A 23,422-nucleotide genomic window follows, 5' to 3' on the forward strand; every position below is an offset into this window, starting at 1 on the left:
TGTATCCCTGTTCAGTGAAGAAGAAACTGAAGAAAATCTCACATTAAAATCCTTCTTGTAGGAATGGGGGAAGGAGAGCATATATAGATTGTTCTGAAGTAGACTCTGGTTTCTGAAGACCATAAGGTAGAAAATGTGAAAATAAACTTTAAGAAAGGGTTCTAGAAAGGGTCAGGGAGACTGTAGGCCTGTAAACTCAGTGTCTTTATGAGGAGAAAAATGAAGCTGTAACACATTCTATTTTGAAAGAAGTAAAAGGAGCTATTTCCTTAAAAGTATCTTGAAGCTGTCTAAAGGCATCAACGAACAGGTACATGAGGCAGATTTCACTGATAGCTCTGCTTGGATTTCCAAAAGACCTTTGAAGGAGTCCTTTTCCCAAACCTTTTCAGTAATCTGAAAAGCTGGGAGGGAAGATCTATGCATGCATAAATAGTTCTTTAAAAGGCAAGGAACAGGATGTAGGAGTGAATGGTAGGTTCTTATATTCAGGCTTAAAGGATAGAACAAGTGTGGAGATATGGAAAATCTCTCTTCCCCCAACAATTACCTCCATTTCTTTAATCACTGCCCTCAGCTAGTTTAAGAGTAACAACCTATTCCTAACAATGTTGTGTAGTATTTTAGGTGTCCATAGTATATACCCACATGCTACTGTGGCACTTAGGGACACGGTTTAGTGGTGAACACAGTGGTGCTGGGTGATCTTCAAGATCTTAGAGGTCTTTTTCAACCTTAAAAATTCTTTGACTGTGATTCTATTCTATGAATGGGAGCTACTGTGCTAACTTTTGAGGTGTTACTCAGAATTTGTTCCCACAAAGCATATGATTTAGAAGAAACTGTTTCAGAGTGTCCAACATGGTTCACAATAAGGCTTTGGAATAGAAAACCTGATGTGACAAATAACATCTTGGCAGTTTTGAGGCATGAAGGAGAGAAAAATGGCATTTTTTATGTAAAGATGGAATGAATTGGCAGTAAAGCCTAAATAGGTTTTAATATTTACTTCATTCCTTCCTAAATGTAAACCAAATTCGGTACTTTCTTTGTCCTGACTTGCTGACTCTTCACAGAATTTACCTGACATCAGAAAATAGAACTTTCAGGTTTCCTGAGAGCAAATTTTCCTGTTAGATTACTTCCAGTCAAGAATTAACCCAAATACTGATTAGAGATCTCAATATAGTTCAAAATGGTAACCAAGTTCTTTACAAAACATTACAAACACATGTAAGACTGTCATAATTCAAAACTTTGACTTTGGGGACATTCTGGAATCAGTTTAATCCAATTCTGCAGGTCATCACTTTCCTCATTTACACACCACTTCGTTATTCTCCTGTCTGCTCCATACCATTCTCTGCGAAGTATATAGCCAAAGACCACTGATTCCTAGCACAGGCTGACAAATTATGACAAATGAACTTGATAAAAGTTTAACTTAGTCATCAGACAAGCAGAACAAATACTTGAGTATTTCCCATTTAAAGGCTTATCCAGATGATTATGAATACTGATAGAGAAAAATATTACCTAAGAAAAATATTCTTATATAAATCAGGATTTCATTTAGAGATCATAAAAAATACTATTTCAAAATGTCTATCAATTGCCAACTGCTTGCAATGCAGTAAAAAAATTACACTGTAATTTATCCATGCAGTCCTAACTGTCCACTGATTTTAATTTGCATGTATATTGATAATTGAGAGTATGTAGCATATTAATATGCAGTGCAGTTACATACAGTGACATACAGCAATTAGGGAAGAAAGCTGAAATCGTTATTGTGGTTTTGAGGGTTAAACATACGAGTACATAAATAAAGAGCATATATGTGATTATTAGTTCATTTATCAGTTCCTGTAAAAGGTACCAGAAGGGGGGGTACTTAGATGTATATAATATAAGAAGAAATTTCATGAAGCTTGGTAGATAGTAATATGAAATAGACTTCATGAAGAGTGGTAGATAGTACAGGAGAGATTGCTTAGTAATACTCCTGATGAGGGCAAGTAAGGAGAAATCTACTGGTACATGTTAAACTCAGCAGTGTATTGCTGATCCTGTAAGTAAGTGTACTTATATTATGAATTTTAGTCTTCCTTTTTTTTTAAGAGTGAACCAGATTAATTTATTGGAAAAGACTGAGGGTATCTCAAAATCAGACATAGGATTATTTCTGTAATATGTCAAAGACTAATGATTCATTGTGGTTTTTTATAAAAATTTTATGGGCATTTTTGGAGGGTTTGTTTGTTTGTTTGTTTTTTAGAGCACACTAGTTCTCACCCTTATATGAGATCCAGGACCTAAAAATTAATCTAATTCTATTTGAGAGAACATTTGAGTTTTTAAGATCAATGAGAGTATCTGTTGTTTACAGATTTTGCTTCCAAAATTCAAGCCAAACCTGAAGTTACTGTTTTACTTAAATATCTTAATAATTTGAATTTTTGATTTTGTTTGTTTCTTTCAATTAATTCTGTATTCAAATATGTTTGAGCAGTTTTAGTAGTAATGAAATTAACTGATCTCAGAGGTTCACGTAAACAGAAAAGACCTCTCTGCAGGCAGGCAGGGAAGCCCAGTGGCTTGGCTGGTTCCTTCTGACTGAGGAGAGTATGAGTTCCCCTTGGGCAAAATATGAAGAGTCATTAATTAGAGTCAATGATATTGATTATATGTGTTATACAGAAGTGATCTAAAGGGACCATAACTCTGATTCTTGTTTCTAGTTTATTTTCCCTGGGTTTCATTAAAGAGCTTAGAGTTTGTGATCTGTTTTCATCTACACTGGTGTATAGATAGGGTCTGTGTATACACAGAGCTGAATAAAATAAATCCAGTCATTCCACAGAACCGCCTAGAGCTATGAGAAATTTCAGTCTGTAATAATGATGAAAAGAAAATCATGTCAAATAACATAGATATTACAAAAAATGAATATCCTGCTGCTGTTCTCAATGGTCTGATTGCAAAAGCTACAAAGAGAATTAGACATACCATAGCGTCAAAACTTCCTGGCTTGTAAAATGACATCAATTCCCCTCCCACAAAGGAACGTTTTACCAAGTTTATTTTAGCACTGAAAATATGGAGCCATCTGGGATACTGAGTAATTCAAACTATTTTTTTGTTGCTTCTCAGTTACTTTGAGAAATCTTAGATTATATGTGGGTTTTGTATCTTCTTTTTTTTTTTTTTCTTTTAATTGGGTTGTTTCTTGCAAAATCGCAACTTGCTTTTCTATTTACCTTTCTGAAAAACATTTGACATTCTCCCTGATACAAACAAAGTGTCTGAGGATACTGAAGCTTCCTGTGTCTTCTCTTCATCTGTAGTCTGTTCATATTGTGGCCTTCATAAGTATTTGAGGATTTAAATATCTTTTACTTTTCAGAGTATTAAAATAATTGTACAGCGATTACAGAAATTGATTTTTACTTTGAATTCCTGAGGAAGTAAGTAAGCAGTTACTCCTTATCTGTCTTTCCTTCAACCTTTCATGTTCTGTACCCAAATAACCTTAATTCTTGAACTTTGACCATTGTCTCTGGAACAGAAATAGAAGTCCAAGAGATTGATACATTTCTTTATGAAACACAGGAGCTTTCATATTAAAGACCCCAACTTACTGATCTCACTATGTACAGGAAAAGGCCAGCTGTTACTCTCGGTAACAGCAGCTGGTGGACTAGGAAATATATGATAACTTGTTTTAGGCCAGCTGTAGAAATCTTTGGTCTGTTTGAGGAGTTGGAAGTATTGTATAAGTTATGAAATAAGTGGGCAAAATGATACAAATCCATAGAAATCCAGACTTCATTAATTTTGCTCCTCCCCAAACTGCTTGTTTTTGAAACAGAGTTTGACAACATGGCAAAATGTTTCCTGTTTTCAAATTTGTCATCCTTCTTGTGAACTATGACATAGCTATAGATATTGCTGACACTGAAACGTGTTAAAATGTTGGACTTTGGACTTCCATTGGTCTGGAAATGTGAAAGGAAAAAAGTCAACGTTGTGTGACTGGCCAGAGCATCATGGACAAGAATTTTGCATAGAATAGCTTGAGAACCTTCTGAACACATCTACTTAAAGTGATGGTATTGGGTGTAGTACATGGTGACTACTTTACATGGTGGCTAAGCATTTCCTTTTTAAATGTTGTTTTTCAGTTTTTACCTGGCGTTGTTCTTTCTAACTGAATTAAATCTGAGTCGAAAACTGTACAGGTTCCAAAGAAGTATAGACTTGTTCCGTAGATTGGCAGGTCACACCACAAACCCTCACATGAAAGATCAAGTGAAGGGAGAGACGATTCATCTTTGCAGAGACTGAAGAATTTGCACTTTGGCAGTAACATAAGAATTCTTTTTTCTCCCATTAATTTCCATTCAGACAGTATAAACAATAGCCTTTTTCGCCCACCCCTCAGCTTCCATTTCCTCAACTTTTTTACCCAGAAGAAAAGTGGAGAACTATTGAAGAAAATGTTAATTGTTTATGTTGGTGGGGTTTGTTTTGTTTTGTTTTGTTTTTTAATTCTGTTCATGCAAGAATTCAGAGGAAGAAATGCTACAAAGTAACTCATAAGCTGGAGCTTTAAATGTAGGGAAAATCTATGGAGAATTCTGATTTTCATATTGGTATTTCAACAGCAGTTTCCAGGATACTTAACAAATTATTTATTTTTCAATCAACAACTTGTATTATAATTCTTTTATTTTTATATAGCATAGTACTTATTTGTATGCATGTATCTTTGTGGGCAGCTTTCATCAGCTGAACTTCTGTATGATGCACTACATTTTTTTGAGCAGCTCAGGGTACTGTAGTACTCTCTTGAGAAATTAGTCATAGCTACTTAACTTTGTCTTCATTTGCTTTTAAATAGTCCGTTTTCATAGTGAAGCACTAGACATCTGATTACTTGATATTCACTGAAAAATATATGTGCTTGAATGTAAAATTACCCCATTACCTGGAAGTGTGTAGTTTTCTGTAGGTCAAAGAGATGGAAGAGACATCAGGCATGATTATGTTCCTTCAGTGATTAGAGGTACAAGCTCGTACTTGGAGTACCTGGAAATACTTCCCATTGGTACCTTGGTGTTCCTTGTGTAAATTTTTGACTCATATTTAGATCACCTTCTGTAGGCATTGAAGTTATTTATTGATAAAGCAGAAACTTCATTACAATGTTTATTTAGTGGATCAATCTGAAGGGTTACAGATGGCCCAGGAGATGGACTGGCCTCTCTCTCCACTCTGACTGTACAGAGAGATGGAACCTTCTGCTGTGTCACTCAGCATTTCCATATGATGAATTGAGCGGGACCTTACTACAGTTTATCATATTATGTTTTTTGGTTTGGTTTGTGTTTTTGTTTGTTTGGTTTTTGGTGGTTTTTTTTTTTTTTGGCCTAATTTTTTTGGTTTTGTGTGTGTTTTGGTTTTGTTTTGGTGTTTGGCTTTTTGGTTTGGTTTGGGGTTTTTTGTCATACAGTATCTGTTTGTAAAGGATGTGACATGGTTCATGCAACACTGCGTTTAATGTCACTCTGGTCTTTTTGTGCTACTGAGTTACCGTCATTAGTTACACCCTTTTCCACAGCTCAGTCTTGTCCTCCTGGGCCAAAGCCCTACCTGTTGTGTAGTCTCTTCAGGTGTCCCTGAATTCCCTTACAGAGGTTCTTGGTTACAGTTTTATCTGCACAGTTATCAGAGCTATCACGGTAAGATAAAGAATTTCTTACCAGAAGATCCACCACATCTTTTCTTATTATCTAACATACATCTGGGGCAAGAGGGAGGCAGGGATGGGAAGGGGAAAAAAAAAGAGGAAAAAAACCCTGCAGAGTCCTAGCCTATAGAACAAAAGATTGGTCTGACTCAGGATTTCATTCGAAGTGCTTTGAAACAGGTAGGATTCACAGCATGGGGTCTTCTCTGAGCATGTGCCTGAAAAAAAGAAACTTTTTTATGATTACATTCTGGTTAGTGTACTTGCTTAAGAAGTGAGAAGCTCAGTTAATATTTTTGGGCTGAGGAAAACTTTGAACCTGTCCATTGTGGGAGACCCTATGAGCGTTTAGAACAAACTTGGGATGGAGCTTGTATATTGAAACTGGGCTGCAGTTCAGAAGAAAATGCAAGGCTTAGGAGAAGAGAGATACTCAGGAAGAAGAATATATGTTGTTTATTTTTCTCTAGTAAAGTTAATTGTACTTACTATTGAACAGTGTATTGACAATATGCATTTTGTTCAATAGCAGAAATATTCACTTAAGCTGGACTACATACAGGCAAAAAAATATGTTAATCTGCATTAGAAACAAGTTAGAAATATGTTAATCTGCGTTAGATTTGAATTTCTTGAATTTCTTTTTTTTGAGTTAATACCCTGTAACGCATTTCTGAATGAACTATATTCTAGCCAAAAGCATTAAGGGTATTTTGAGCACAGTTTCTATCTGCATGTTCACTTACACACTTACGTGTTAGATCTACACTGGGGCAACGGAAGAGATATTTTGAATTGTCTTTGAGCAGCTTAATTCAGGTACTGGAAGCCATCACAGAGCTTCGTGGGGGCTGAATTACCCCACTGAGAATCTGTAAAGCCTGGTTAATTAGCTTCATTGCCTGTCAGTCTTTCCATCTATTTTCTCACTTCAGCTAGTTCAGTCATAAAACTGTAATTTGTTTTTCTGTGACTGTGAAGAAGATACTCATAATTTACTCCTCCATCTACCCATTACAGTATTTTTTTTTTATTTCAATTGAGCAAGTTCCTGAAGTTTTGCTTCAGGAGTACTCTATAATACTCTATAACTTTGAAACTGGACAATACAGTTAGTAAGTTTGTGTGCAGTCTTTCAACAGCAACATCTACCTAAAGATTATGACAGCACAATGTTGTTTTCAGTTCAATTTAGTGATCATTTTGTTACTAAACTTTCCACCAATATATGAACATTTTGTATGCCCAGCTGTCTTCATACATTTTCCATTCATTCCATTTTAAAAACCTGAAATGATTGCCAGTTGGGACACCCTACCCCTGCACTGCTATTTGTCACATAAAATCTTTTCTTGCTAACCCATGTCTTCTGAGAGTGCCATGGTGTTGCTGACATCAGAGCAGAATCAAGCAATTCTGATTTGCAAAGAGATATAAAAGTATTTTAAGTTCAAATGATTTACTGTACACCATATTCTTGTATGTTTGGGGGTGGGGTTAATTATTGGCTGTTGTGAAATGTTTCATTTAAACTATTTCTTATGCCTCTACTTCATAACAGAGATCTTTGGAGAAAGTGAAATATGTACATTTTCCTTATTATATTTACATTTATGTATTTTAGAAAAATTGAATAAGTCACTCAGATGTTGCTTTTAGAAACATTATAATGCCATGGTCTTTAAAAGTTTAGGGAAAGAAAGAAGAGTTATATCAAATTGCAAACATTGATCATTTTTCTTTCAAAGGTGGATAGTTCCCTTTTTTAGCTTTGTGGGACTATGAGAGGTGACATGCCAGACATGTAAATAAAAGTGTATCTTTAAATCTTCCATTTTAAAGTGTCCATTTAGAAAAGGAGCATTAAAATTGCCTATGTATTTTTTGTGAGTAACATGTTCCACAAGAAGATGGATTTTGTTTAGTGGGACAATTTACCTTTTTTCTCTGAACAACTGTAGCATACTGTTGGACTTTTTTCTGGTCTTTGGCTCTTTCACTGCTAGCTATTCACAAAAGCTTGCCTGGTACATAAGTACACCAAAACCAACCAATGAATAATCACTAGGGAAATCTGTCATAAACCTCATGATTAAAATAACTGTGGATAATTAGTGAAATTTTGGCTTTCTTTCTTCCATCTTCCCTCCCAGACCAAGAGTACTATGACATCATGTAGTGCTTGTAATCCAGGTTATATGATACACTAGGGCCTTACAGATAGAGACCTGCTCTGACTAGACTGCAACTGTATCTCAACTTCAATTTAATATTATCTTTTTTGTTATTTTTATTATTGAATTGTTTCATTGCTCTCTCATATTTCTTTTGCTCTGAGCAAGCTAGAATGGATAAATGTGTCTGTTTTATTTGCACCAATAAGCTGTGTACAGTTAAAAGTATTAGCATCACCACACAGTATAGTGTCCTTTTCAAAGGTGAAGCACAGCAAAGGTCTGGATTTTTTTAAGCAAACTAATTTCTCATGCTTGTGAGTTGTTGTGTACAGAGGGTATCTGATGTTGTAAGTTTGAACCTAAACCTTAAATCTTTAAGTTCTGTGTTTTAAGCAAAAGCAATTTTTTGGTAGAAGGGAAAAGTATATTCTAGTAGACAGATGTCAGATCTCGCTACTTAAACATTGCCTATCGTCACCAAGGTTAATATTTTACCTGACTGACAGATAGTGGTGGATCAGGCTAGGGTAAAATGCGGGTCAGGCTGTTCATGTGTGTAGGTGAAACTTTTCACCCCTCAGTCACATGGCACTGGAAAAGAAAATGTCTTGCTAAAAGAGCGTAGCAGTAATATGGCTTCTAAAATTGTTAGTGGGAGCTGTAGCTGTTGTTTTGCATCAGTAGATCATGATCCCACCTAATTAATACTCAGCAGTGGATGTTTAACATGAGCCTAATTTCCTTTATCAGGAAAAGTGTACCTCATTTCGTAGACAAACGTTGTTAATTTTCATTCTTATTTAATGCTAAATTATAACAGTATCCAACCTAAATATAATTCTGTTATTGCTTGGGATTTTGCCACTATTTGTGAAGGCTTTTTGAAAGGTTAACCTTTGCTATAAATCAAACAGAAGCAAAGTACATAACTGCAGCAATCTTTCATTGCAGCCTAAAATTAATTTCTGTTAATTTATTTATATAAATTTCCTGACACTTTTTTTTTCTTTAACCCCTAGATATTGGCGAATGTAATAATTTTTATCTGCGGAAACTTGGCAGGAGCGTACCACAAACACCTCATGGAACTCGCACTGCAGCAGACGTATCAGGACACGTGCAACTGCATCAAATCCCGTATCAAGTTAGAATTTGAGAAGAGGCAACAGGTAAAGTCACACCCATGTCTGTTCTTCTGTTTTGACATTATCCCCCTATTCATTGCTATATAATCCAGCTTGTTAAAGAAAAATCACTTAATGACTTACTTAAACTTACTTAATGAAATATACAAAGTCTTTTGAACATGGTTGTGTACAATTTCCATGTGAATATGGAAGAGTATTTTAGATATTTGTGTTGTCAAATTATGTTTTCTCTCATTTGTTTTACATAAATATTTTATGATAAAGTTAAAAATGCTGCATAGTTTATGTTGGCACACCGTCTCTTTTGTTGTCCTCATTGAATGAGCTGAGATGTACATATGTGCTTTTGGAAATCTTCAGTTCTTCATGATGAAGACCAGTGCTGCAAATCACTGCAAGAAGATATCACTGCACTGGTTTTGAAAAATATCTGAAACCAAAATACTGATGAATCATGTGATATAGTTTTGGGGGTCAGGTTTGTTAAGACGAGCTAGGGGAATTGCATAATGAGATGTATCTGTCATTTATTGTAGCAGTTGAATAAAAGACTTCTCTGAGTGCTTTATATAGTTCCTTTTCTCTTTGCAAGCTCTGTACAGTGCCTGTCATCCTGACAGATAGGTGCTTCATTTAAGAGAATTTGAAATACAAATGATTTCATCAAGTAGTAAAGGAGATAGGTGCATTTTGCTTAGAAGGTCACCAAGACTCAAAATCTGTGAACTGTTAAGGGTCAGAGAATAGAGTCTTCGGTGACATGTTTCTATTGTTACGGAAAGTGCTGATACACACGTTGTGTGTCCCAGCTGACCCTAACTGTCATGTCTACCTCACAAATACCTGTAGCCATTTTAAATTGAAGTTTTCAAGATCCATCACCAACACTATTTTCTTAAAAAAAGCAAATGAAAAGCCCCAACCAGGACTTTAACAGATTGCATATTCAGAGGGCTATCCTTATTCTGCTGGGCATTTGGATTGCATGCTGGCTGAAGTTGCTACAACTTCTTAAGGACAAAGTTTTATAGTAAAAGCAAGCTTTGGTGATTAGATGCAAAATCTGCATAAGGTACTGTTGCAGGAGAGGTTTGTAAGAGCAGTCATTTGTGTTTCAACTTCTGCCTTCACAAGCCATGTGCAGTGGATTGGAAGGCTTTGTAAGTGATGGTACACAACGCCTGGTTTACTATCTGTTGAGAATATGCAAGAGTATCTTCGAATTTGTTCTATGAAACAGCTTGTGAGTGCAGAGCAGCCAGTGCCAGGCATCTGGGTTGCCAGTAATGTGGGTCCTGGTGTGATGGCTTCTAGGCTCATGGTGACTTTGTAGACAACGGCTAGCACTGCTCCCTGTGCTTAGGCCTCGACTGCCAGAAGCATGTATGCAGACCATAATCAGACAGCAGAATTCATAGCAGGCGTCAAGGTCTCCCTTATTCAGGAGAGACCCAATCCCTTAGCTTCCTGAGCACAGTTGTAAGGGCTCAGGTTTCTACTATTGGTTATTTTTTCCTTCAAGCATAGGAAATGCACTGGTGTATCTGCAAGAAGCAGGAGGGCTGTGTTACCGGACACCAAATTCAAAGGAGTAAGGATGCTGTTGTAAGAAGGCAGTCTGCTTGTAAGAAGACAGTAGTTACAGCAAACATATTTCTAGCTGATGTTTTCTGCAAATGTGTATTATTTGCTAAACACTACTCATTTCTTTGGAAAGACAGAAATAAGTAGCTTTGGTTTACTGTGACTTTTGAAGGTGTTGCAGAAAGTATTGAGAACCTGACAATGAAAGGAAGCAAAACTCTCTGGAATTCTCTGACAGATGCTTCCTCTTTGGTGTTTGTAGGAGTTGTGTTTCAAAAGGGTTATAGCCTAGCAGGATGGAAAGCAGCAAAAGCCATCTTTCACTGATAAATTATGCCATTCTTATAGAATAAGGAAGGAAATTGTACATAATTTGTTATATATATATATATTTGTGTGTTTTCATATTTGCATTTTGATAGGAATAAATGTATCAAATTAGTTAAGACATCTATATAGCTCTAAGTAGGATATTACAGGTCTGTGTTAATAACAGATGGATCAATATCTTAATAAAGAGAAGTGTTCTGTGGATGTCAGTGATCTCTTTGACGTCTAATGAGCTGAAAAAGAGGTTGTTAGATCTTCAGATCTTCCTATACAGATTTCTTTAGCCTTTATCCCCTCAGCCTCTTAGTATGTCCTTTATCTCATGTCAAGGTTTTTCCAACAAAAACGACAAGATGCATACCTCCATATTATCACACTTAGGAATGTTACATATTTAAATATGAAAAGCTAAATGAGAATTCATTTGATAAGGGTATTTTTCCCTCAGGATTAACATGCTTCTTTGTTTGCAAACAGTAGTTCAGAAGTGGGTATGCTTTAGTCTGTCTTTTAGCACTGCTTGTTTTACCAAGAAGATACAGAAGATAATCCACATTGTTAGCATTCAGAAAGCAAGTCAATCATAATGGTGACTATTTTTAGAGAACTGGGATACATTGAAACAGTAGGACTACAGTGCATTTTAAAAAAGCATTGGTTTTGATCAAAGCCTTTATTAGCCTGTAAAAGGTTGTAGCATGACCCTTGATTCTACATCTCTGTAACAGGAAAAAATTTAATTTACTTTAATTTACTTTACATAAGCTACTTTTGTACAAGTGCAGAGTGTAGGATGTGCTTCTAAATGGTTAGGGCTCCAGGTCAAATTTGCACATTTTTCCAGATCAGGGACATCATGTCTTTTATAATTGTTTTTGAAAGGTGTGCCATTTATGTTTAAATTATTCCATGAATTTCCTCTTATTTTGTTTGAGAATAGGCTCATAAAAATGTAGCCAACTATTATTTTTTGGTTGTTAGGGTTTTTTTTGTGTCTTTCAATAGCCTTTTTGAGAACACCATTTTGATAGATCAATAGATGAGTATATTGAATTACCACTCAACAGTTATGCCAAAGAACTCAAGAGAAACAGCAGGTTCATTGTTTTCAATTAAAGCCAATGTACATTAGAATCTGGTGAAACAGGGGTGTGTGCATATATACTGAAGTACAAGTTGGACATATTGTACTGAAACCACTCTGTATTTCTTCTGTGAGGGCACAGCAAAGGCTGGCAGCTCCCGAAGGGATGGGAAGCTATGGGTGGTGACCCCTCCCAGCAAGCCAGGGGCCATTTTTAACTCCTGTAGTAAAAAGCAGTATTTTCAGTGCCCACTTTGGTGTTTCTCGCACAGCTTTTACGTCTTTTCAGTGTTTATAAAAGAGAAACGGGGAACTATTATGACCTCTTTTTAATTTGCAGCCTTATTTCAAGATATATATTTAAAAAACCCTTTCCTAATGTTATTTGTCTCACTGATACAGTCTGGCTGACAGTTTGTAGGGGTAATGACTCACTAACACTGAGTGCAAGATCTTAACACTGACAAGCAGTTAGTATAATTGCTCTTCTCTCTTCTGGTGCTTTGCATCAGGAGACAGGAATATACATTGAGAGATTCTTACAACATCACAGGGAGGTGTTTGTAAGGTGTTGGTGTTCAGTGGGTTCTCTGAAATGCTGTCTTTGAAAAGGAGGCAGTATAATGACAGTTTTAGAAACGACACTCAGGTAGCAGATGAAAATGAATGAGGTTTCAAATCATTGAGTGGGATTTTAATTTTTTCACTGAAACATGGTGAAGTAATACTATTCATTAAAGGAACTATTTCAAAATTTTTTAAAATTAACGTAAAGCAGAAAAGCCTTACACATTTATGAGGCTGTTAGTAAAGAATGGAAACATTGAAATACATTATTTGGAACCAATATATAAAATGTGGATTCCTGTATGTTCAATTGATGCATTTTAAAAGGTAAGCTACTAATATTTTCATGAACATAGAATAGTTTTTCTAAGCTTCCTCATTTCATTTTCTTCTCATAGCTTCAAAGCTAGTAAACAGGAAAAACAAAAGCTAGCTTTGGTCTTTTAAATTTTAGAACTGATTTTCTACTTCAGTAGTGTGTGTACACATAGACATGGCCAGTCCTATCTGTTAATTTACGTATCATTACTGGAATTAAAGCCTATTCTGAGCAAGTGACAAGTTTTTCATGGTAGACCATGGGAAAGATGGATAGAATATGCAAACAGAAACTGGAGAGAGTCCACTGAAAGGGTGCAGGGATAATTAGGGGACTAGTGCTCATGATGGATGATGAGACTTAGGGAATTCAGGTGCAGAAGAATAGGCTTGGAGGGGACTACCAACATCTACCTACTACATGAGGGAGCTTGCACAAAAGGTGCAGTCAGATTTTTCTGAAAGTGAAAGTATGAGAGGCAATAGTCATGAGCTGTGACAGGATAAATCCTGACTGGGAGGAGGTAAAAGATTCTTCCCCAAGAGAAGGGTTAAGCACTGGGAAAGGCTACCTGCAGAGGTGCTGGAATCTGTGTTCAAGGAGATTGTGAAGTTTCAACTGGACCAGTTGTTGGGCTTCAACTCTTCAACACTATAAATATAGAACTCAGCATCTCTTGTTAGGCTAATTAAAGTCTTAACAATCTAACAAAAGCACAAAAACCAATTATTGGTAATACTTAATTTACAATAGTAATAACAGTCACAGTCCACATTATCTAATTAACACCAAAAAAAGCATAAATACAGCTAAAACTGTTATACAGAAAATATTCAAGTATATCCCGCTTTTATTCTGTTACTGCCCTCAGTCTTCTGCAACCATGTAGCCCTGCACTACAGTACTGCCATTGCCATGTGCTTTGTGCTGAGTTTGCAAGGCCTCAGGGTTAATGCTGTCTGAATTTTTTTTTTTACTTTCCTGGAGCTTTTTTTCCCCCACTTGATTTTGCTGTAACAGCAATTTTTCTGACAAGGTGGCTATTGCTAATTAATTTCACTTTTCTTACGGCACTGTAACGCCATAGATATTATATAAATAAGAGTAATGAACAACTACTCTGTGAAGAATGAGATATGTACAACTGTAACATAATTTGGAAAAATGCAAACCTGACATGATAGTGGAAGCCTTAAGAAGCAAACCCACAAAAAGCCATGCGGAGCAATACAGGCATACAATGATTAGAGATGACTCACAGGTTTGGCACTGAAGACTCCAGATCTATAAGTAGTTCACCACTGGTCACTTCAGAAAATACAGACCTGAACCTGGACACAAATGTTGTTAGAGAGAACAAAGAACAAGTTTTAAGACATATAAAACAGCGTGTATAGTATGGACTTGCAGACCAGCAAAGAAAGAGCAGGGTATAAATGTGTGTTGTCATATATCTAAAAATTACTGCAAAGAGATCTTAGATTAAGGAAGAAGTAACTCATCAGCATCATACTCCTCCTCACAAAGGACTTCTGATGCTGATAACTTACTGAAAGTTTTTCACCATCATTGCCAGGCTGAAGCCATCAACCTTAGGGACGTAAACAGTTAGAGCCTGTGCCTTTTACCAGAAGAAGGGTCATAAACTACTAATTGTACGTATAACAATTTAAGCCGTATTAATACTACTGGGACTTTGCTTTTTTAATCCAGAAGTACTTTTTTCTTTATTTGGTTTTCTTTTTTTTTTTTTCCTCCAATAATTAGAGCAGGAGTAGTATTAATTCTTAGATCAGACTGTTAAGATTGCAGTTAAACTAACAATAAATGTTAGTATAAATAAATCTTAGCTTTATCTCTATGTGTGTGTGTGTGTTATCAGATTTATTTCCTTTTAGTCCATGAACAAGATTTTCAGTGTTATGCTTCATATGTCCCTCTGGATCCTAAGGTGAATTATATCTATGTTACTTGAGCAGAAAGCAAGGGTTTCACAGCAAGGTGTCTCAAGTTCTTCGTCAGGGAGAGGTAAATGCTCGTGGTTTGAACCCCGTTCTTCCTCAGTTTTACTCCACTCAGGGCTGTATGCTACTATGCCCCAGCCCTGTTACCCCGGAGGCTCTGTTTTCCCACAGTGGCTAGGTAAGGGTGTCAGTGTCCTGCCATGGGTACTCCAGAGCAAAGCTATCATAGGGAGGCAACAGACATGTGGCCGCCAGGCAATTGTTGCCTCAACTAAAACTCAGGCCAAGGCAAGCTCAGAGAAGCCTGGAGATCCTGTGTTGAATACAGAGCCTACGATGTTATGGTAAAAATCATATTTTCTGGGCTACAGAGGCTTTGAGTGACTTCATCTAGTTTTGAAATTAGCCCTGTTTGGAACAAGATCCTGGACTGTGGATCACAAGAGGTGACTTCCAACCTGAATTTTTCAGTGACTCTAGTTTTCTTTAATGTCTTTCCTATAGCAGAGTGCTGCGAAATACAGGAATACTGTCACTGAAGAATTTGAAATGGACTAAATAATCATCATTTTCTGGTATCTATTTAAGAATATTCAATTATTTTTCCCCCAAAGTTCCATATTTAATAAAAATCTGAAACTTTTTTATCAAACTTTATGTCACAACCGAGACCCGTAAATCAAAAAGCCATAACAAAGGTAAGGATAGGAGATGCAGAGGCTTCACAAATGCCTTGCTGCCCAGAGCTTTTGTAAGGTAGAAAAGATATTAATTTCCTTGCAGCTTTTCAGTTTACCATTCTGGAAAACTCCAGAGGTCCATCAGTTGTGGAATACTGCCCTTTTGATGCTTTTTCAGGGATCTGAAAAATTACCTTGAAATTTATAGCAAAACACTATTGACAGATGATGACTTTTCTTAACTGTTATTTTCCAATTTTTACTCTGCTAAATTTTTTGCAGGAGCTGTGAGAGACTCCTTATGTAGAAATAAGGATTTGTCATGTTTTGAAATGTTATAAACTGTGCCTTTCACCCCAGGGAATGTGTATTTCATTCGTAGGGGGAAAGATACCACTATTACATGTCTAGTTACTTACACGAAGAGACTCATATTGTCCACAATTTTGAAATTAATGGCTTAGCAAATGCCTTTTGCAAGTACCTACTTCACAGGTCAATAGAGACGCTGCAGTTCTTGCCTGTAATGTTTTTTCCTACCGCAGGACTTCATTGTGAGAAAAGGTCATTTACCACTTTGCAGTGAGCTGGAGATTTCAGCTGCTTCTCTGTGTGTTGATCTGCAGTAATTTATTACATCAAACATACTCAGATAAACCGATGAGTCATGCTGTTTTGTTTTATGAGGAAAATGTGTAGTTTAAGAGATACTAATTACCACATTTTCATAGATATCCTGATAGCTTGGATGAAATACATAGCTGACAGGCAAATGTTAATTTTTGTCATGGCACCTGCAATTTTGTCAGCCGCATTTCAAAAGCTAAAATTAATGGATAAAAATTCAGTCTTTTTAGAAAGAGAATGTCTTTTGACAACGAGTCCAAAGTTTTCAGTTGTTAATTATGCCCATAATTAATTGCCTCATTTTTAAATTGCCATTTTATTTCCTGATAAAAGTTACTTAAACTCCAACTAGATCCCCTTGTCCTTACTAACCTTGCTATGTCTTTTTCAGCTCTCTACATTAGAAATTATTCTTTTCAGACAGGGATTACAGGATATTGTGCTTACAGAAACTACACATAGATTTTGATAATCCAGAGGCCTCTTCCAGTCTTTTTCTTTCACATACAAAATTGCTCAGTCATGTCATAAATATTCCTACAATGTTGTAAATAGCTTAAACATCTTAAAGGATTTTCTACAGTGAGGATTTTCCAGGCATTTGATCATTCTTGGGACCTTCTAGTGAACTCATTCATGATTTCTTGGATCATTTTCATAGCAAGCATATCTAAACACACTGTTGTCAATGATGTTCACACTGTAAGTCCCATAAGGAGGTAAAGATAGATAAAAAGTCTTCTTACAAGTCTATAGGTCACAGTGGCCTTGTTAGCAGCAGCATCATACTGGGAGGTCCTGCTCACTGGGTTAAGTACCATGGAATCTGTATTCTTTCCAGAATAACTACTTTCCAACATATATGCTTCCATAGTGTAAACAAGTATTTTTCGAATTAATTTCCTTTGGGTGTTTTAAATACCTCCTGTATTATTGCTCACAAATAGTTATCTATTTTTCTAACATTCTTGATAACCCTATCACTTCTAAATATCTTCTTTACATCACTTTTAATACAATTGGTTCTTTAAGTGATTGTCCATATGAATCATAGAATCACAGAATCGTAGAATTAACTGGGTTGGAAGACACCTCTGAGATCATCTTCAACCCTTGATCCAACCCCAGTGTGATTACTAGATCATGGCACTCAGTGCCACATCCAGCCTCGTCTTAAAAACCTCCAGGGACGGTGAATCCACCACCTCTCTGGGCAGCCCATTCCAATGCCTGATCACTCTCTCTGTAAAGAACTTCTTTCTAATATCCAACCTAAACCTCCCCTGGCAGAGCTTAAGCCTGTGCCCTCTTGTCCTACTGCTGATTGCCTGGGAGAAGAGACCGACCCCCACCTGGCTACAGCCTCCTCTCAGGGAGTTGTATGAGTGTCGTATGGGTTGTATGAGTGATGAGGTCACCCCTGAGCCTCCTCTTCTCCAGACTAAACAACCCCAGCTCCCTCAGCCTCTCCTCATAGGACTTGTGCTCAAGTCCCTTCACCAGCCTCGTTGCTCTTCTCTGGACCTGCTCCAGCACCTCAATGTCTTTCCTGAACTGAGGGGCCCAGAACTGAACACAATACTCAAGGTGTGGCCTCACCAGCGCTGAGTACAGGGGAAGGATCACTTCCCTGCTCCTGCTGGCCACACTGTTCCTGATCCAGGCCAGGATGCCATTGGCCTTCTTGGCCACCTGGGCACACTGCTGGCTCATGGTCAGCCTCCTGTCAATCCAAACTCCCAGGTCCCTTTCCACCTGGCTGCTCTCCAGCCACTCTGTGCCCAACCTGTAGCGCTGCAGGGGTTGTTGTAGCCAAAGTGTAGGACCCGGCACTTGGCCTTGTTGAACTTCATCCCGTTGGAATCAGCCCAACTCTCCAGCCTATCCAGGTCCCTCTGTAGAGCCCTCCTGCCTTCCAGCAGGTTGACCTCCCTCCCAACTTGGTGTCGTCTGCAAATTTGCTAATGATGGACTCAGTCCCCTCATCTAAATCATCGATAAAGATGTTAAACAGGACTGGGCCCAGCACTGATCCCTGGGGGACACCACTGGTGACCGGCCGCCAGCTGGATGCAGCCCCGTTCACCAGCACTCTCTGGGCCCGGCCCTCCAGCCAGTTCCTAACCCAGCACAGAGTGCCCCTGTCCAAGCCGTGGGCTGCCAGCTTTTCCAGGAGTATATTATGGGAGACAGTGTCAAAGGCTTTGCTGAAGTCCAGATAGACACATCCACAGCCTTCCCCTCATCCACCAGGTGAGTCACCTGATCGTAAAAGGAGATCAGGTTGGTCAGACAGGACCTGCCCCTCCTAAACCCGTGCTGGCTGAACATTCACACTGGCAGTGCACGTACACTAAACAACGTAAGTTGGGGATGTTTGAACCCTATGGCCACTGTAATGGGAAAGGTGTGCTCACTGTCTTAAGGCCGTCTCAGCAGTCTGGCTAAATGGGGACTTTTCTGGAAGTTCATGTCCTTGTCAATGGCCTAACTAGATATTACTTCTGACTCTTTTCAAATTGTAAATTGGTTACCTTTCTCTTTTTGTAATATTCTTTCTCTTTTCTCTTTCCGCCAAATCCTTATGTCCCTTTAGAATTCCCTGGATCTGAAGGACTTCATATTGTGGGAAAGACCAGTAGTAAAAAATATAACTCTGCCAAATATACTACTCTGTGGTGCTTTCAACCAAAAGCACCACCACATACCAAGTGGTAGATGTCAAGTTTAGGAGCCCACTCTACTTCCTTCTAGGACTCAGCTGGTTGTGTACAAGGTGAACTTACTATTAAGAGGTGTTATGAAGAAAGCTGTAAGAAGTTATGGTATGGTCTCATTGTTCCTTCCCTTAGGAACTGCTTTTTGGCTGAGGCTGTCACCTTTGGTTCCTGCCTGAGCTGCACTGCAGCTGCACTGCAGTCATATCTGTGACATCTAACTTGTCAGTCTGGACCCTGACCCACAGATTTGACTTCTTAAAGAAAATCCCTTTCCTTCTATTTGGAGTTGTCATTGGATTCAGCCATTTGTACTCAAAGATGGTGTTAGTTGACAGTTAGGAATATGAGTCTTTCCCCATAGGTCGCCAGGCTTCTTCTGAGGCAACCCCATGTATCTTTGAGGTTTTGTAAGAATTGTGCATGTGGATGCTTTAATGAAATGAGAAAGAAAAATTACTTAATAGTAAGTAGAGGCCCTGTGAACTGTGTTACCCTGAAAGATGTTCACAGCATGTATGCCTTACTGATTCTCAGAGCCATGTTTTATGTTTTATTATATTTTGGTTTTCCTTTAAATAAGAAGTCTGTTAGATTGAGAGCAATATAAATTTTTGTGGAGTGGAAGGGGAGGTGACGGTGTGGTTATACTGGTACTCTTAGAGCTAAAAGGTGCATGTCCAACCTCAGATGCTTGGGCATACATATACCTATGGTGTGGTTATGTACAATTCAATGTATATGGACACTGAGAAAAGTCGTTTTTTGTTAGAAGCATTAAGTTTACTTGTTATTCTGGATTATCAAGTAGCTTTGTGGAAACCTGTGATGTCTCAGACTTGCTACACAAAATACTCAACATAAAAATATGTTTCTCAGTAAAATGCATTTAGAAATCTGGCAGGAACTTCAATTTTGAGCCATTCAATCTGTGCTACTATGCTAATTTTTAAACCAGAATGTTGAATAACACTAAGTCGTATGTTTGTTTAAATCTAAATTATCACATGAACAGTCATTATTTTCGACAAATGTCCTCTCGTTAAAAAAAAAAAGTCTGAAAGCTGTAGTAAGGGAAACAAACTCAAAAATTACAGCTATATTGGTTCTTGAGGTAGATCTGGTTGAAATGATTATAAGTCAGATTAAACTTGACATCTTGATAAAAATCTGTTAACCTTTTTAAAATGCTGTAGAAGTGACAGTAAACACCCTCCCCGAACTTCCTCTCTCTGTATTTCCTTATTCACTGAAACCTGACACTTTCTTTTTAAATCCTTTCCAGAACCACTAATGAATTCTTTCCGTCCTCCTCCAGTTTTAGTGTTTTTTCATATGGCAGAGATTCAAAAAGGAATAAAAAGGAACAAGAGAATTGAGAGAGGATGCAAAAGTCCACCTATTTAACTACTTACAACTTCTATAGTCAACTCACCTGTATCTACTGAAACCAATTTCTTGAAATTAATTTGTCCCTTCTAAAAGTAGGGGGTTTTGTCTAACTGAAATGTTCAAACAATTTTCATGAGCAGAAGTGGGATTGTGGAGTAGACCCTGCTAGATCTGTTTTCAAAATATAATTTATAGAAGGTTTTATTCCTACTTTAGAATGTTTTTGTACAATGTAGGAAAAGAAGTCTCGAATGTGAAGAGTTTACTTAATCCTTCTCCTTGCTTGGTGGTGGGACCAAGGATACTTGAAACATCCTCAGCAGATGTCTGTCTTAACTGTCTCTACAAAATCTGGATCTTCTACACTTTTCCTAGATGACCTGTTTCCCTCAGTTTTTATCTTTGGGGAATATTTTTCCTTTTACCTATCTTAACTAATCCACAATGCAATCTAGGTGTGTGAATTGCATTGGATATAAATGAGGTTTATTCCTTTCCTCTTTATTACAGCCTTCTGTGAACCTGAAGGCTATTGCCCCCTCTCTTATCCCTTTAATAGAGCAAACAAGCCTGGTTTCCTCCATTGTGTCTTGTACAACGTTTTCTAGACCTCTGATATTTGTGTTGTCTAATTTTCTCCAGTCAGTCTAGGTGATTTTCTGTAATATTAAACACTTTGGCAGTGTTATTTTTCTGTTTAAGTACAATTTGACTATTCAGAGGACCTTGGAATATAATGTGCTATTGTCCTTTCACTTTTACATTTCCAAATGTTTGTTTAAAAATCAAATTACTTGAGGTCAGATAAAATCCACATTTAAATCAGTACCATTGGTGGACTGGAACTGTCTCCACGGTTTCATTGCTCTTTCACCACTCCATTCTACATAGTAGTTTTCCTGCTTTCAGAGTGTAGTTACATAAACCACCATGCACTGAATTGAAGTAAAGAAGTTATTTTTGCTTATTTGCTGTAACCAAAATTCAATATAAATATGTAGTATTTATCTTTTTCCTCCTAAAGTGAGGAAAAGAAAATTGCCTCTGGCTCTATGAACTACTGCAGTTTAAAATGGTTTCATGTTTTAAATATTATTAATGCAATTCAGCCGTCCGTGTAGAATATTAGACTGATCTAAGAAAAAAAAAATGGCTGCAACACTGATGCCCTTTAGCCAGTTACTGGGAAGTCTGCAAGACCCCTCGAATCTTGTACTCTGAAGTTGCAAAGAGGTATGTTCTCCTAGCCTTTTTGTAGCTCTAGATCCGTCCCTCTTAACACCACATAGGGTTTTTTTAGCAACTGGTTGTGTTTGAAGGCTCTTTCATAGTCTTACTCTGTTGACTGTGTAAGAACCTTCTGCTTCCAGCTAACATGCATTTGTGGCTGCTCTGTATTTTAATAAACCGACTTGCCTTTCTCCTGTGCTGTTATTTATATCCAGTGCTTGGGATTTTCTGTTTTACTACTAAGTAATAAAATGTGATGGAGCAAAGAATTGCATCTGACTTTTCCCAAATTCATCATTTTGAACACCCCAAAAGACCCTTTAAATAACTTCATCAAGAAGCATTCCTTTTCCTCTGTCATTTGCATTTGTGGCATTCTTAGTCTTTCTCATATATTCTTGTTAAAATTATCTCAAAAGGCATTTTATGCTCTTAAATGTAATTCTATTTCCTTCTTTCATGTCTCTCTTTGCCAATAAAAGGGTGTCTTCTTCCATGTCTCTTTTCATCTATTGGGACAGCTTTTTAATTCCTCATGTATCTCTCTCTTCTTTCAAAGTACATTTTTTTTCCTGTACAGTCTTTCAGGCACATCTTTGCCCCTATGTAAACTAGCACTGGTTTACTCTTTAGAAAAATAACAGGTTTGACTTCTACTACTGTCGGGGGTGGACCAACAGAAGCCTACAGAGAATGGAGAAAGATGCAGAAAGGCTGCGAGGAAACCTCAGAGGAAGAACACCTGCAGCTGCAAGGGGTTGCCTAGAGACCCAGCTACTAGATGCAGCCTCACAAACCTCTGCAGAATTCCCCTGTTTGTACCCCAGACCACTCTTTCCCTTCCTCCCTAGCTCATCCCTTCTCCCTATATGGCTGGACATATTCCCTGTGGCCAATCCCTCCATCTTCCCTTATCACTGACCCTCAGGATTTGATGCCCCTGGCAAAAATCCCACCCTTTTCGAGACCCTTCCATATTCCCCTCTATATAAACTGACATCTTGTTTTAATAAATGCCATTTTGTGGGTCACCACCCGTGTGACTGTCTCCTATACAAAGTGTGCCTGAGGGTCTCATCTCGGGGGACCAAAACCCCCCGTGATATACTACTGGATTTATTTTTTGTTATTAGTCAGATTAGTGCTTTTAAATATTTGTGAATATCTGATATGTTGGTCCCATTCAAACTGTATTCAGCATCCTTATCCCCACTTCCCATTTTTTTAGATGGCTGTTCAATAAAACCCTCAAAAATGTAAAAGAACCTACCTGCTACCACCCTAGATAGTCTATGAAGAAAAGGTTAAACTCTTTCGAAAATACTAAAATGCAAAAGCTAAACTCAAGTCCCAGCTATTCAGTATGCTCAACCTCTCATTGAATATGAGGAACTGCTCATGAAATACAAGACACATTAGAGAGAGAAGACATGAGAATATCTTTGCCTATGGCAAATGTAACAACAGCAGGAGGCCTCAGTCACACATGTATGGACTGGGAAAATGTTATGGGTCATGGTCTATTATGGGTCATGATACAGCATGTATAGCCATGCAGACATAAGCTTATTAGGGTCAAATTTTTAAACTAAGTTCCTTCTCGGTTCTTTAAGCTACCACAAGGAGATTAAGCCTTGATTTGTTGCTGAACTTTGTATTTGCATGTGAGCATCCCTACTTGGCTAAGAGGGGGAAAAAAACCCAACCCAAAAATAATGTTACCTTTAAAAAAAGGTAACTATACAAAACTACAGGAAACTGATTGAAAACAGCATTTAGGAGATAATTTGAAATCTGAAGTCAAGAAAGAGACACGGAGATTACTTAAACCACCACAAGAGGCTTAGAGGA

The 23,422-nt window shown here is 37.6% G+C and overlaps 1 protein-coding gene across 1 annotated transcript in view; it reads left to right on the forward strand.

The window, feature by feature from the left end:
• Window positions 1–23,422, forward strand: part of ADCY2 (adenylate cyclase 2) — a 208,169-nt gene that overhangs the window by 90,156 nt on the left and 94,591 nt on the right. Inside the window, exon 4 of the mRNA XM_050320235.1 lies at window positions 8,949–9,098. Within this exon, the coding sequence (XP_050176192.1) occupies window positions 8,949–9,098 (150 nt within the window). The remainder of the gene's footprint in view (window positions 1–8,948; window positions 9,099–23,422) is intronic.

The sequence above is a fragment of the Myiozetetes cayanensis genome, unplaced genomic scaffold (genome assembly GCF_022539395.1).
Source record: "Myiozetetes cayanensis isolate MyiCay16 unplaced genomic scaffold, myiCay2020 scf1, whole genome shotgun sequence".
Lineage (NCBI taxonomy): Eukaryota > Metazoa > Chordata > Aves > Passeriformes > Tyrannidae > Myiozetetes > Myiozetetes cayanensis.